This window comes from Callithrix jacchus, chromosome 2 (genome assembly GCF_049354715.1).
Source record: "Callithrix jacchus isolate 240 chromosome 2, calJac240_pri, whole genome shotgun sequence".
NCBI classification, from domain to species: domain Eukaryota; kingdom Metazoa; phylum Chordata; class Mammalia; order Primates; family Cebidae; genus Callithrix; species Callithrix jacchus.
Genome location: NC_133503.1, coordinates 138,127,164 through 138,143,123, shown reverse-complemented (window position 1 = coordinate 138,143,123; position 15,960 = coordinate 138,127,164). Strand labels below are relative to the sequence as shown.

The 15,960-nt window shown below is 36.8% G+C and overlaps 1 protein-coding gene across 6 annotated transcripts in view; it reads left to right on the top strand.

Annotated features, from left to right (window-relative positions):
- FCHO2 (FCH and mu domain containing endocytic adaptor 2) overlaps window positions 1–15,960 on the top strand; it is a 133,931-nt gene that overhangs the window by 872 nt on the left and 117,099 nt on the right. For all 6 annotated transcript variants that reach the window (XM_078365357.1, XM_054252198.2, XM_054252196.2 and 3 more), the window contains exon 2: window positions 12,152–12,243. In XM_078365357.1, coding sequence (XP_078221483.1) covers window positions 12,152–12,243 — 92 coding nt within the window. The remainder of the gene's footprint in view (window positions 1–12,151; window positions 12,244–15,960) is intronic.

Sequence of the window (15,960 nt, the reverse complement as noted above, 5' to 3'; positions counted from 1 at the left end):
CTCTTAGCTCAGTATTATTCTTCTTTGAGAATTTCTCAGGCTCCCTGTGGAGTATTTTTCTGCAGTTTTTGTTTTTTTGTAATGGGAAGTACAGTTCAGCCATGTACAGGAAAGGAACGTGTTTACTCAGGTATCTTTCGTGAATCCTATTTTATGCCCTGACAGTTGCAAGTACCGCTGTTCATTTTCGTTGAGATTTAGACGTATTTAAGGGGGTAATCTTTTAGCTAGTAAGGAGTGTATCTTAAATTCTTCATTCTAAGTGTCTCAAGTGTGGTCTTCGTTAGTAATCAAATCAGTTCATAGTTATTAATGTCTTGAATGTACCTTGTTTTCCATAAAGAATGTATATACTAGACCTTACGTGTTTTGTTTTTTAAACAGCTTTATTAAGTTCACATTCTGTACCAGTACACCCATTTAAGGTGCACTACAATTCAGAGATTTTTCATATGTTCATAAAGTTGTGCAAACATCACCACCCCAATTTTAGAACAATTTCATCATCCCAGAAATAATCCCTAGCCCCATTAGCAGTCACTCCCCATTTCCCCTTGCCCCAGGCCTGGGCAGCTAATGTATTTTCTGCCTCTCTACCTTTGTCTAGTCTGGACATATCCTAAAAAAGGGGCCATTGTGACTCGGTTCTTTCACTTAGCATAATGTTCTCACAGTCTATCCATGCTGTGTCATGTATCAGTACTAATTCCTTTTTATGGCCAAATAATATTCCATTTCACATTTTATTAATATTTATCCAATTAGTGATGGACATCTGGTTGTTCCGACTTTTTGGTTATGAATAATGCTGCCATGAACATTTTTGTACAAGTTTTTGTGTGAACATATGTTTTCATTTCTTTGGGAAATGCGATTCCTGGGTCAAATTGAAGATTTGTGTTTAACATTTTGAGGAACTGCCAGACTATTCTGAAGTGGTTGTTAGCATTTTACAATCCCACCAGCGATGTCTGAGGGTTCCTCTCCACGTGCTCACCAACACTTGTTATTTGTCCTTTTTATTATAATATCCTAGTGGGTGAACGTGAAGTAGTATTAATATTTTCTTACGGTTTGGTTGCATTTCTCTGATAGCTAATGATGTCAAACATCTTTTCATGTGCTTATTGCCTATTTTTACGTTTTTTTTTTTTTTTTTAAGAGAAATGTCTGTTTAGAGTAAATATTGGGTTGTCTTTTTGTAACTGAGTTCCAAGAGTTTTTTTTTAATATTCTGGATACGCGTCTTATCTGACACATGATGTGTAAACATTTTCTCCCATTCTGTGGGTTGCCTTTTCATTTTCTTGATCCTGTTCTTTGAAGTAACACATTAAGTTTTTAATTTTCATGAAGTCTTGGTGAAGTCCATCTTATCTATTGTTTCTATTATTTGTGCTTTTATTGTATCTAGGAAGCCTTTGCCTAATTAAAAAATTACTCTTGTGTTTTCCTGTAAGGGTTTTATAGTTTTAGTTCTTCTAGTTAGGTCTATGATCTATTTTAAGTTAATTTTTGCATATGGCTCAAGGAAAGGGTAAAACTTCATTATTTTGCATTTGTATATCCAGTTGTCCCAGTATCATTTGTTGAAAAGGCTCATTTTTCCCCATTGAATTGTCTTTGTACCATTGTGAGATATCAATCGACCAGAAATGTATGGATTTATTTCTGAGTTTTCAATTCTATTCCATTGTCTGTCCTTGCGACAGCCAATACCACACAGTTTGGATTACTATTGTTTGGATTACAAATTTGTTTCGTATAGCAAATTTGGAATCAGGAAATATGCATCCTCCAGCTTTTTTCTTCTTTTTCAGGATTATTTTGACTACCCTGGGTTCCTTGCATTTCCACATGAGTTTTAGAATTATCCTGTCAGTTTTAGGCATTATGTTTTACTATGGCAATTTATAAAATGTTTATAAAGAACATTTAAAAATTGACGTTCTTATAAATGTTTTGCATATTTTTTGATGCATCAGTTTTTTTTAAGTTGTTAGCTTAACTCCAAATTGCATCTTCACATTTAGAAAAAGTTATGTTTCATTTTCTGTTAATTGAGCTTTGAGCATAGCCTTGTTTGTTTTTAGCTAATATGAATAATACTTCTCTGAGTATCTTTATACATATTTTTATGTGCTTCTTGCTTATTCTTGTTAAAAGAGGAACGTAAATAAACTTGAATGTTTGAATTCTGGAGAGACCTCCAAATCTATTTATGTTTTAGTTTTTGCCTTCACTTTCACTGTTGAAAATAAACTGTTAATAGATTGCATTTTATTTTATTTCCTGGCCTGGAATTGGGGATGAGAGGAGGCTCAGTGAGCTAGGAAGGTCCAGGAATTAACTAACTTCTGAGAATTTGATTGTTGTTTTAGGTTGGGCATGGTGGTTCGTGTCTGTAACCTCAGCGCTTTGGGAGTTTAAGGCAGGGGGTTGCATTGAGCCCAAGAGTTGGAGACCAACCTGGGCAACACAGTAGACATTGTCTCTACAAAATTTTTTAAAAATCAGGGGCCGGGCGCAGTGGCTTAAGCCTGTAATGCCAGCACTTTGGGAGGCCGAGGAGGGTGGATCACGAGGTCAAGAGATCGAGACCATCCTGGCCAACATGGTGGAACCCCGTTTCTACTAAAAATACAAAAAATTAGCTGGGCATGGTGGCGTGTGCCTGTAATCCCAGCTACTCGGGAGGCTGAGGCAGGAGAATTGCCTGAACCCAGGAGGCGGAGGTTGCAATGAGCCGAGATGGCGCCATTGCACTCCAGCCTGGGTAACAAGAGCGAAACTCCGTCTCAAAAAAAAAAAAAACAATCAGCCAGCTGTGTTGGTGTATACCTGTAGTCCCAGCTACTTGGAAGGCTAAGGCAGGAGGATTGCTTGAGCCCAGGAGTTCAAGGTTGTGGTAAGTTATGATCAGTCACTGTATTCCAGCTTGGGCAACAGAGTGAGATGCTGTCTCAAAAACAAAACAAAAAGTCACGTATTCAGAATCATTTATGAAATAATCTCTTAAAATAGGTATAATTTAACTTTTCCCTCTAGGGTTAAAATGGCACTATTAAAAGGAAATAAACTTGTCAAAATTCAAAACATCACTTTCTACATGATAAATACGTATGATTTTTATCAATTAAGAACTTGTCAAAGTGAGGTAATGGGAACCTTTGATGTTTTAGGTTTCTTTCTTTCTTTTTTGAGATGGTGTCTTGCACTGTCTCTCAGGCTGGAGTGCAGTGGCACAATTTCAGCTCATTGCAACCTCTGCCTCCTGGGTTCAAGTGATTCTCCTGCCTCAACTTTCTGAATAACGGGGATTACAGGCGCCCACCACCAAGCCCAGCTAATTTTTTTGATTTTTAGTAGAGATGAGATTTTGCTACGTTGGCCAGGCTGGTATCGAACTGACCTGGTGATTCGCCTGCCTCAGCCTCCCAAAGTGTAGGTAGGGATTATAGTGTGAGCCACTGCGCCTGGCTTAGGTTTCCTCCTCACCTCCCCTCCCCTCCCCTCCCCTCTCTTCCCCTCTCTTTCTCTCTCTCTTTCTCTCTTCCTTCCTTTCTGTTGCAGTCTTTCCGTGTTCCCAGGCTGGCATGCAGTGGCACGAGTACGGCTCACTGCAGCTTCGATCACCCAACCTCAAATGGTCCCCCCACCTCAGCCTTCTGAGTGTGGGACCACAGTTACAGGCCACCACACTCAGCTAATTTTTAAATTATTTGTAGAAATGAGATCTCACTATGTTGCCCAGGCTGGCCTCGAACTCCTGGGCTCAAGCCATGCTCCCGCTCTAGCTTCTCAAAGTGCTGGGATTACAGGGTTGAGCCACTGTGCCCAGCCAAAGTTTTAGGTTTCTAACCAAACAGCATATTAATTGTTTCCCTCCTCCCACATATATAAAGACAAACCTTTTGTTGTGACACTTCCTTAGAAGAAAGTTTGAATCATTGAAACTCTCTTCAAGCTCTTTTCAAAGCAGCACATTCTTCCTTTTTCTTAAAGTATAGGTTTTCTTAATTAAACTATATGCTACATTGAAAATTCCTTTACTTAATACTGTCCTTTGAAGGAAAAAATTATTCAGAACTTTTTATAGTACAGGTGTTTTGTTGTTGATAAGTCAGTGTTTGCCACAAAGTATAGCACCATTGATAAGCTGAATTTTTTCTATTAAAATTGGACAGCAAAAATAATTTTGATAATAGAAATTCACACCATTGCTTTTAATATGTAAAAATAATTGTTGGCCCGTCAAAAGATTATATAACTTTAAAAAGATAGTGATCAATATTACAGTGAGGAAGTGTCTCTCTATGCTGCTGCTTTCTCAAGGCATAATTGAGTACAAGTTTATAACAGTCTTGAGATTATTGCAACATTGCTATATAATTAAAATGGCATTACATTTTTATGTACACCCAGATTATTTAATTCCACAAAAAAAACCTTAAAGGAATGCATTTTATAGGTAATTATTGCTTAAGGGGGGGACAAATAAGTATGTAAAACATACCTGAGTTGAATACCTTATAATCCTCATTTACGTAGTAATCCCAATCTATGTATGATATGAAACATTTACCCAAAGACACTAAGTAGTATTCCTTCGTATATATTACATTGTAAACAGCTGACATTTTTAGTTAGGTGACTTTTTTCAGAGGTTATCTATAGGCAGCACATCAGAAATGAACAAACACCCATTATCTTAGGTATTTTTATCCTGAAGTTTTTCCTCCTTTTACTGTTTAACTGCACTGAAGTCTCTTTTCACTTGATTTCATTGGTTTTGTTTACATTTTGATTTAAAATTAAATTGGAGCTTTGGTTATATATCCAAAATTTGATTTATCATTCCTTGGGTAAGATGAGAGAATTAAAATGTGTTTTAAAAATCTGGAATTGCTATTAATAGGTCTTTGGGGTACAAAACATTATTGTATTTTTGTTGGTTATCTAGTCTAAATTTAGTATCCTAGGTGAGAGACTAACACACATTCTTTGGGGTTATATATCCATGTGAAATTTAAAAACATGTATCTTTTTTGTTTGTTTTAAAATTTTTATTTATTTATTTTTTTGTTTTCTTTTGTTTGTTTTTGAGATCGTCTCACTCTGTCGCCCAGGCTGGTGCAGTGGCGCCATCTTGGCTCACTGCAACCTCCGCCTCCGGGGTTCAAGCGATTCTCCTGCCTCATCCTCCCAAGTAGCTGGGATTGCAGGCGCCCGCCACCACACCTAGCTAATTTTTGTATTTTTAGTAGAAATGGGGTTTCACCATGTTGGCCAGGATGGCTTTGATCTCTTGACCACATCATCCTCCTGCCTTGGCCTCCCAAAGTGCTGGGATTACAGGCATGAGCCACTGCACCAGGCCAAAAATATCTATCTTTAGAAAATTAGTTGAGGTGACCATATTTGAAATGCAGAATATAGGCTTTTGATTACTTGAAATTTCCAAATATTATAGTTTGGGATACCTGCTTTTAGGATATGATCCCATCAGATGACACACCAAAACAAAATCTGTATTTCTGTATATATTTACTTTATACATTCACAGATTTGCAAATTTTATGTGCTTTAGTATTTAAAAGGTACAAGAGGGAGTAAATCTTCCTCTTTTTCTCTGGTGATCAAGAGCTCCCTAAAGACAATCATCATTACCAATTTCTTATGTGGTTTTCCAGAGATAAGACCAAATAACATATACTTTAGTAGGTTAAAATATATTATTGTATAACTGTTAGCAAGTTAGCCAGGCCCAGCTTGTTCCCATTGCAACAAGCTATGAAAATGAAGACTACAGATTCATTTAACTTGTTTCAGAAGATTTGACAGTAGAGATTATAGAATTATAGTGTTTTAGATGGCACTAAATTTTATTGTGAGGCCCTTAGACTTTTTAAAGGGATGTGATTTGTTTGTTTTATATTTTGCCTTATAGGAGAAATTTGGAAGTGAAAAATTGATACTGGTTTAGTGTGTATATTTCAGTTCAGGGGGAGGATCTTAGGACTTTGACATTGGAAAGGATATAAATTTGATGTCTGCATTTTTTTTTAGCTCTGCACACTAAATCCTAAATGCTGTAATCCTTTCAGAACTACTTAAATTACTTAAGCAAAGGATGAGGGAACAGTTATGTGCAGGATGATTTAACTGCTTTAAATCATCATGCACATTTTGCTAATATAAGCCTGTTGAAAGTAGTTTTTTGAGTCACTGAGGTGTCTCCTGAGATTATCCATTCTGATGTCATAATTCTAGAACAGTTAACAGAAGGCACCCTTAGAAATTCAAACGGAAATAGGATCCCATGGAGACTTATAAAGGAAAGGAAATAAGGACTTGGCTTTCAGTTTTCTTAGTGTGGAAAAATTAAAGAATATTAGAGTTGGAAGAATTTTATTAGCAATCTGGTCCAAAAACATAAGTATGAATTGCTCTGATGTGGGGAGAAACAAAAACAACAGCGTGACAGCAACTGAGACCTGTTATGATATCTACTATATTGATAAATGTGCTAGAGGATGTTGCTGGAATGGCCAGAGTCAGAGAGAATTAAATTGGAAAGTGTTAAAGTGTGTGATAAATTTGAGGAGATAGTCATGCTCCCTGATGGATTTCTAGGAGTGAAGGTTATGGGAGATATATCAAGCATGTTTGCTTGACTTTAGGGGAAGGAGAGTGAGTTTTCAGTTGGTTGAAGCAACAGTTGCAAGTGTAGATGGTTTTCCTTTTTAATTAAAACCATTATCAGGTGATAGGTAAAACCCAGAAGAATACAGAACACAAATTCCCTATAGCCTCTCTCTCTCCACTTATAATTTTCTTTAGAAATACAAAATTCAAGATAGATTATACTATATAGTTGTGTGTCTTCATATTTTCGGTTAATATTACCATCAAGCAGTTTTCTCATGTGAATAAATATTCTTTGAATAGGTTTCCATGAAATGGATAGGCTGTAATTTTTTTTTTTTTTTTTTTAGAGACGGGGTCTTCTCTGTTGCCCATGCTAGAGTGCAGTGGCCCCATCGTAGCTCACTGCAGCTTTGAACTCTTGGACCTCTCACCTCAGCCTGTGGAGTGGCTAGAACTACATGCGCATGCCACCATACCTGGCTAATTTTTAAAAACATTTTGCAGGGACAAGGTCTTGCTATCTCAGCCTGATCTCAAACCCTTAGCTTCAAGTGCTCCTCCTGCCTCAGCCTCCCAAAGTGCTGGGATTACAAGTATGAGCCATCATACCTGGCCAGATAGGGTGTAATTTTCTTTAATCATTCCCATTTTGATACTTCCAGTTTTTTTTTTTTCTATTTATGAATTACAGGGACTGGAGATTTAAGTACTGAAGTGAACAAGATGCCAGTAGCCTGTCTCTTTGCAAGCATAGATTGAAGAGTTGAGAAAACTGAAATTGTTGGTTCAGTTTTTTCATTTTGAAAGTGGTGAAAAATATTTTTATTTATAGAACATTACAGAAAATTCAAAAGATATAAAAATTTAAAAATTATCTTAACTACTGTTTGCTTCTGTGGTTTTTTTCTCAGCTCATATAATATTTATTTAGATAGCTTTAAGGATTCAACTAACTGGAAGAGGTAAATTATAATATAAAAGATTGGGGACAAATATCTGAAGGGTGAGAAAAACAATTTTTTGAAAGGTAGTAGGATTTCTTTCCTTCAGTCAACTTTGAGTCACTTTTGTACCTGCATCAAATCGTTCTGAGTGCCCATTCTACATATTTTATTTTATTTTTATTTAGTTAGAGACCAAGTGTTACTGTATTGCTCAGGCTGGAGTGCAATGGCACAATCTTGGCTCGCTGCACCCTTTGCCTCCCAGGTTCAAGTGATTCTCCTGGCTCAGTCTTCTGAGTAGCTGGGATTACAGGGGTGTGCCACCACACCTGGCTAATTTTTAAAGTTTTTTTAGTAGAGATGGGGTTTTACCATGTTGGGCAAGCTAGTCTCAAATTCCTGATCTCAGGTGATCCACCTGCCTTGACCTCCCAAAGTGCTGGGATTACAGGCATGAGCTATCGCACCCGGCCATACTGTATATTGTAGTTACTATTATCTACATTAGCAGTATCTTGCTGGTAGCTCTGAAGAGTATTTTTAATGGTCATGACTGAAAAATTTCAATGTACTGTCTCTCCTGTCCATAATTTCACTTTCCACAGTTGCAGATGTGAGGTCAATTGCAGTCTGAAAATATTAAATGGAAAATTCCAGAAATAATTCATAAGCATTACATTTTGAGCTGTTCTAAATACTGTGATGAAATCTCATTGTTTCCTACTTGGGATGTGAATCATCCCTTTGTCCAGTGCATCCATGGTGTATACCCTTCCTGCCCATTAATCACTTAGTAGCCATCTTGGTTATCAGATTGAAAAAAAAAACAGTATATGAAGGGCTTGGTACTATCCATAGTTTGAGGCATCCACAGGGGTCTCGAAACATATCCCTTGTGGACAAGAGGGGACTACTGCACAAATAGAATGTTGACGAGAAGGGATTGTGACTTGTCGTTGAATGTTCTGTATACTTGTAGAAAAATTGCTTGCATACGTAGGTTTACCTTAGAGATATTGTGGGTTCAATTCAGACAACCACAGTGAAACAAGTCACAAACTTTTCTGGTTTTTCTGTGGATATAAAAGTTAATGTTTACACTATATTATTTACACTATACTGGTATATTAAGTGTGCAATAGCATTTTATCTAAAAATGCATATACCTTAATTAAAAATACTGTATTGCTAATGTTAACACAGGAAAGACGTGGGCACATGCTGTTGGAAAAAAGATACTGATAGACCTGCTTGACACAGGATTGCCACAGACCTTCAGTTTGTAAAAATGCAATATTTTCAAAGTTCAGTAAAGCAAAGCTCAGTAAAATGAAGTGTGCCTGTATTATACCTCTAGCTCCCTAGCAGTTTTCAAGGCAAAAATGGCACTGGAGAGCTGTCATTGCATATCTATTGAGTTCACATCAAAAGTATATCTATAGGTTCTTCACTAAAGGGGCTATTCTTAAAGGAAAAAGAATCTTGGCTGGGCACAGTGGCTCACGCCTGTAATCCCAACACTTTGGGAGGCTGAGGGGTGGATCACAAGGTCAGAAGATCAAGACCATCCTGGCCAACGTGGTGAAATCCCGTCTCTACTAAAAATACAAAAATTAGCCTGGCATGGTGGCACATGCCTGTAACCCAGCTACTTGGGAGGCTGAGGAACAAAAATTGCTTGAACTGAGGCCGAGGTTGCAGTGAGCCAAGATTGCACCACTGCACTCCAATCTGGGTGACAGAGCAAGACTCTGTCTCAAAAAAAAAAAAATCTTTAGGATTAGTAAAATGTTTTATGGTGTTTTTCAGAGAAGTCAAGATAAAGTGAGATATATCAAACATATTAATGTTGTATTGTGCATTGACTTGTCCAAGGTGGTCTAGTAAATGTCTGTAAGAGCAGGATTAAAAGGAAAATGTAGACAGTGTGGGAAGTGATGGTATTTATTTGTTTTGAGGTAGTGTAGAGTTGAGAGGGAGATTAGGCATGTTATCGGTGTTTACAGGACGATACCTCCTGACCTTTATCTTACCCCTCCAAAGAACTTTCTGAAATATTTAAAAGGAAACTTGGTAATATTAGTTTTTTTAATTAATAATGTGATTATAGAGTATACAATTTATCTTCTGCCTATTTTTCAAATCTTGGACCCATCAAAAGTAGGCTGGCTACATGCAGTGGCTCACACCTATAATCCCAGCACTTTGGGAGGCCAAGGTGGGAGGATTGCTTGAGGCTAGGAGTTTGAGGCCAGATTGAGCAATATAAGGAGGCCCTGTTTCTACAAAATCTTTTTTTTTTAAAAAAGCGAATGCTGTCCAGGTTTTTAATTTTTAGTGTCTAATTTACTGTTGCTCTAAAAAAGGTCACTGGAGAAGTTTCAAACCCTTATCATTTTTAGAGACAGGTTTTCACTTTGTCCAGGCTGGTCTTAAACACCTGGTCTCAACCAAGCCTCCCTGCTCAGCCTCTGGAGTAGCTGGGATTACAGTCACAAGTCTCTGACAATAAATTAAAAAATAAATCTTAAACATGTAAAGTTGCAGAAGCCAAAGGGAAATGTTTGGATTCACAAGACTATGGTTTTATGTTATATCCATCTTGATAAATGGAAATGGTTGTTCAAAATGCTTAAGGTTTTGTTTATATTATCTTGTTACAGATTTGACATTTTAATTTGGTATATGTATGGCAGACTAATTATTAGGTACATTAGCTGATGAGCTTATCAGGGATCACTTCAACATAACGGAAGTTCTTACGCTTTCTGTTTTCAGTGGACTGTAGAAAAATCAAGTTCTAGATTATATAACACTTGCTTATGGTATTGCTTTTATTTCCAACAAATATATTCCATTATTCATTATTTCATTTTCACTAAAGAAAAATTAAAACTGCAACCTGTAAAGAGAGTTGTTAAACCTAGTATATCAGTTGTCTTTTATTTCATTGAATAAATTGACCTTTTTTTTTTTTTTTTTTTTTTTCCGAGGCGGAGTTTCGCTCTTGTTACCTGGGCTGGAGTGCGATGGCACGATCTCGGCTCACCGCAACCTCCGCCTCCTGGGTTCTGGCAATTCTCCTGCCTCAGTCTCCTGAGTAGCTGGGATTACAGGCACGCACCACCATGCCCAGCTAATTTTTTTTTTTGTATTTTTAGTAGAGACGGGGTTTCACCATGTTGACCAAGATGGTCTTGATCTCTTGATCTCGTGAGTCACCCGCCTCGGCCTCCCAAAGTGCTGGGATTACAGGCGTGAGCCCCAGCGCCTGGCTAAATTGACATTTCTAATGTTCTCTCTATAATTTACTAATTTAGGATTTATAGCATTAAACAGCAGTAGAGGTTTTCCAGGATTGTGTAGTGATCTAGTTCTATTAATATCTCATTAATTTGGCTGGGCACAGTGGCTCACACCTGTACTGTAATCCCGGCACATTGGGAGGCCAAGGTGGGTGGATCGTTTGAGGCCAGGAGTTCAAGACCAGCCTAGCCAACATGGCAAAACCCCATCCCTCCTAAAAATACAAAAATTACCAGACCTGGTGTTGCACACCTATAATCCCAGCTACTTGGGAGGCTGAGGCATGAGAATTGCTTGAACCTGGGACAGGGAGATTGCAATGAGCTGAGATCACATGTCTGCACTCCAGCCTGGGTGACAGAGGGAGACTGTCTTTAAAAAAAATTTCATTAATTAAAGACTAGCAAATAGCCTGTTACTTCTCTTTTGTTAAACTTTATCAGTTTTCTCACTTCTCAAGTTTGCTGAAAGATCTAAGTAGTTTGTGATACTCAGTGCTGATGTAATTACTGTACTGTCTTAACTCAGAAATCAAGATTTTGTTATTTTAAAGCACAAACTCAAATAATCAGGAATTTCTTACTGTGTGTTAAATAAGTTGAAATGGGATTTGGTAATATGTTTTGAAAGGTCTATGTTTATCTTTCTTAATTATGCTGCATATTATTCCTTAAAACTCATACTTACTTTTTTTTTTTAATGGAGTCTTGCTCTGTCACCCAGGCTGGAATGCAGTGTTGTGACTTCGGCTCACTGAAACCTCTGCCTCCAGGGTTCAGGCGATTATTTTGCTTCATCCTATCGAGTAGTGGGATTACAGGTGCATGCCACCATGCCCAGCTAATTTTTTTGTTTTTAGTAGAGATGGAGTTTCACCATGTTGGCCAGGCTGGTCTAGAACTCCTGACCTCAAATGACCCACCCACCTCTGCCTCCAAAATGCTGGGATTACAGGCGTGAGCCACTGTGCCTAGCCCCATACTTAATTTTATTAATTGTACCTTTATCGGTGATTACAAAATGTATGCCTATATGTGTGTATATAGGTATATGATACATAGTTAATTGTAGACTTTGTCAAAGCATATAATACTGCTTTATACTGTTTAAAATCATGCAATAAATAAATCATTAAATTAAGGAGAAACAGCTCACCTGAGCACAGGATTGCATATTAGTGTCGGCTTATTAGATTCTCAAGTCATTTTTTATCTGTTTTTTGTTAATCTAAAAATCTTTTTAAATTATAGGGGGAAAAAAATAGTGGCTTTGATGTCCTCTACCATAATATGAAACATGGACAGATATCGACAAAAGAACTAGCAGATTTTGTAAGAGAGCGGTATGTATTTTTTAAATAAGTAATTTGTTTAACAACTTAATAGCAATTTAAATTTTATAATATAAATAATTGAGAACATCTTACTTGGATTTGGAATAAAGTAATCAAGGCACACTTGTTTTAATATATATACTGTAATTATATCTATCTATTTGTATATATCATCTACATACCACAGGACTATATAGTGGCTTGAAGTGACACTGTTAAATCCCTGGTTTGCAGATTTCTGCTTGAAAATATTATCTACATATTTTTCACTGCATATGCTAGCAAGGTAATGTAATACAATTGAGGAGTGTGTAGGATAAAGTATTAACATTTGTTAAACAAACATGATAAAATAATTAGAAAATACTTTTCTGATCTTCAGTTTAATTTTATGTTTTTGTAACTTTTAGTTTTAAAAGTCCTAAGTATATATTTTAAAATCTTAAAAATTTATAAAATGTGATTGTCTTTAAGACTCTTAGAATAGCAAATTTAAAAGTTTTTAAGAATAAATATAATTTGATTATGATTCAAAATCAAACAGAACTCAAAAGCTGCTAACCTACTGACTTAAAGCTATTTTGTGGCTACCCCAACTTTGTAATTACTTATATGAACACATTTAAAATATTTACCTTGATAATAATATAGGGATACTTTGCCTTTAATAGTCTATTTATTTATATTCTTTCAACAATATATATCCCATCACTGCTGTGTACCGGGTACTTGTCTGGATTATGGGAATATGGTTAAGATAGAGCGTCTCACTTCATGGAGTTAACGGACTAGTAGGAATTGAGGATAAACTATTATGTAAGTCCAATTCTTTTCTTGTTTCCCCCTTTCTGCTGGAATCAACAAGGAGTGCAATAAGGCTCAAGTGCTCTGGGTAAGGCTTTCGATCCTCGGGGCTTCTACATCTTCATTGGCAGGACTAAAGGAAAGGCTGCAGAACTCTGCATCTCTTGGCATGTTCCTTAGTCCCCTCTTCCCCATCACCACTACTATCGCTATCTGCTTTAGAATTATCAGGGCAGATATTCTTATGCCTTTTAGCCCTGTTTATGTTAGTCACTGTAAGAAGTCCAGGACTCCTGGGTCATCCCTCCTTTGCCCAGAATCTATCCCTTTCTGATTCTTTGGGCAGTGAGACATTCCCTCCTTTTACTTCCCCTTTACTACTTTGTTTTTCTCCATTGTATGTATAACCATCTGTTAAAAGTGATATTTCACTTATTTATTTTTCTGTCTCTTCTCACTAGATAGAATATAAACCCAACAAAGGCAGAGATTTTTGTCTTTTTTTTTTTTTTTTTGCTTATTTTGTCTTTTTGCTGTATCTATGTACTTGTGATAGTGCTTGGCACTTGGTAGGCCCTGAGTAAAGGTTTTTCCATAGAATAAATCTCTAATTTCATTATGCTTATCTCAACTATCATTATTTTTGCCTGAACTTCAGCAGTAACTACTAACTGCTCTATCTACATTCATTCTTGTTTTCCTACAGCTTACTCTCTGTACTGTAGTTGGATTACTTTTTTTGAACTATAGTACAGATCAGTTTGTTACTTCTTTCAGCCATCTCAAGGGCTTCTCATTGCTCTTAAGATAGGCCTGCATTGTCTGACCCTCAAACTACCTTTCAAGCCTTGTTGTTCCAGGTTCTGTGCTAGTTGCAGGATACAACAGAATATTGTCTCACAGGAGAACATAGAAACAATTAACAAAAATGAATAATAACAAAACTGCATACATAGTACAAAGAGATATATGAATTATAGGCTGCTCTTTATTCTTTCTACTCCAGAGATACTGGGTATCTTATGGACAGGCTTCCTCTCTCTAGTCCAGGCTTTGTAAATGCTTATTCTTCTCTTTACCTAGTTAATGCCTGTTTATTCTTTAGAGCTCAGCAATGTGGTCACTGCTCAAAGGATGACTTTTCTAATCTCTCTGACTGGGTCAAAACACGTATTATAATCTTTTGCTACATCACATATCTCTTTGTAGTATTTATAAAATTTGATATTTATTTTTGTTATTTGTTTTTATGTTCCTCTGTAAAACAGTATTCATTTGTATCCCAGTGGTTAGCACAGACCCTGCCACAATAACATAATCATATTTCTTGAAGGACTGAATGAGAAAGAAAGGAAAAATGTAAACTTTACATATATTATCTGATTGATTGATTGATTGATTTGAGACAGTCTCTGGCTCTGTTGCCCAGGCTGGAGTACAGTAGCTCCATTCGGCCCACTGCAACCTCCATCTTCTGGGTTCCTCAGCCTCCCAAGTAGCTGGGATTATAGGCATGTGCCACCATGTCTGGCTAATTTTTGTATTTTTCTCTTTCCTTTTTTTTTTTGAGACAGAGTCTTGCTCTGTCACTCAGCCCAGGCTGGAGTGCAGAGGTGTGGTCATGGCTCACTGCAACCTCTCTGTCCTGGGTTCAAATGATTTTTGTGCCTTAGTCTCCTAAGTAACTGAGACCACAGGCATGTACCATCACACCTGGCTAATTTTTGTATTTTTTGTAGAGACGGGGTTTCCCCACGTTGGCCAGGCTGGTCTCAAGCTCCTGACCTCAAGTAACTCACCTGCTTCAGCCTTTCAATGTCCTGGGATTACAGGTGTGAGCCACCATGCCTGGCCCATTATCTTATTAACGTTCAAAATTGTAGTCCCATTTTACAGATGAGAAAATTGGGACCTAATTTAAGTCAGTCATTCAGACTTTATTTCTCCTTTTTCCTCCTCTCCTTCCTTCCACACTTACATTTCTCCCTTTTTCCCTTTCCTCACTTCCTCCTAAGAGCTTTATTGAGGTATTGTCATGAATAAACTGCACATATTTGAAGTATACAATTTGATACATGTTGACATGCATATACTTCCTGAAACCATCACCACAATCTGGATCCGTATTAATAATCCCCTTTGTAATTTCTTACTCCGGTTTTTCTCTCCCTCCCCACCCATAAGCAGTAACTGATTTGCTTCTGACACTTAGGTTTGTTTGAATATTTTAGAATTTTTAATAAATGGAATTGTATTGTATGTATTGTTATCCACCTGCCTTCACTCAATACAGTTATTTTGAGATTGACCCACACTGTTGCATGTATCAATAATTTTTTCCTTTTTATTGTGTACAATTTATGGATATGTGATAATTTTTTTTGTTCATTGAAGGAAGTTGTATCCATTTTTGAACTTGAAGTGAAGTGTATACTAATTCAGCCATGCAATAGGAGTTCTTTTGTCTGAATTCTGTTGCTTATTACTGTTTGGAATTTGTATTGCTCAGTTTAGTGATGGTTCACTTGTAGTGCTATATAATATTAGATTGTATAAATATATCAAAATGTCTTTACTACTGTTGATGAGTATTTGCGTTGTTTCCAGATATTTTTGGTGTTTTTTTTTTTAACTTTATTTTTTAAGAGCAGTTTGAGGTTTCACAGCAATATTGAGAGGAAGGTATAGAACACTGCCTCTATATGTGCAGTTTCCTTCATTGTCAACATCCCCTACCAGAGTGGTAGTTTGTTACAAATCATTAACCTACATTTACACATCATAATCAAGCAAAGTTGTAGTTTACTTTAGGGTTCATTCTTGGTGTTGTATATTCTGTGGGTTTGGACAAATGTATAATGACATGTATCCATCACTACATACAATATTTTCACTGCCCTAAAAAATACTCTGTGCTCTGCC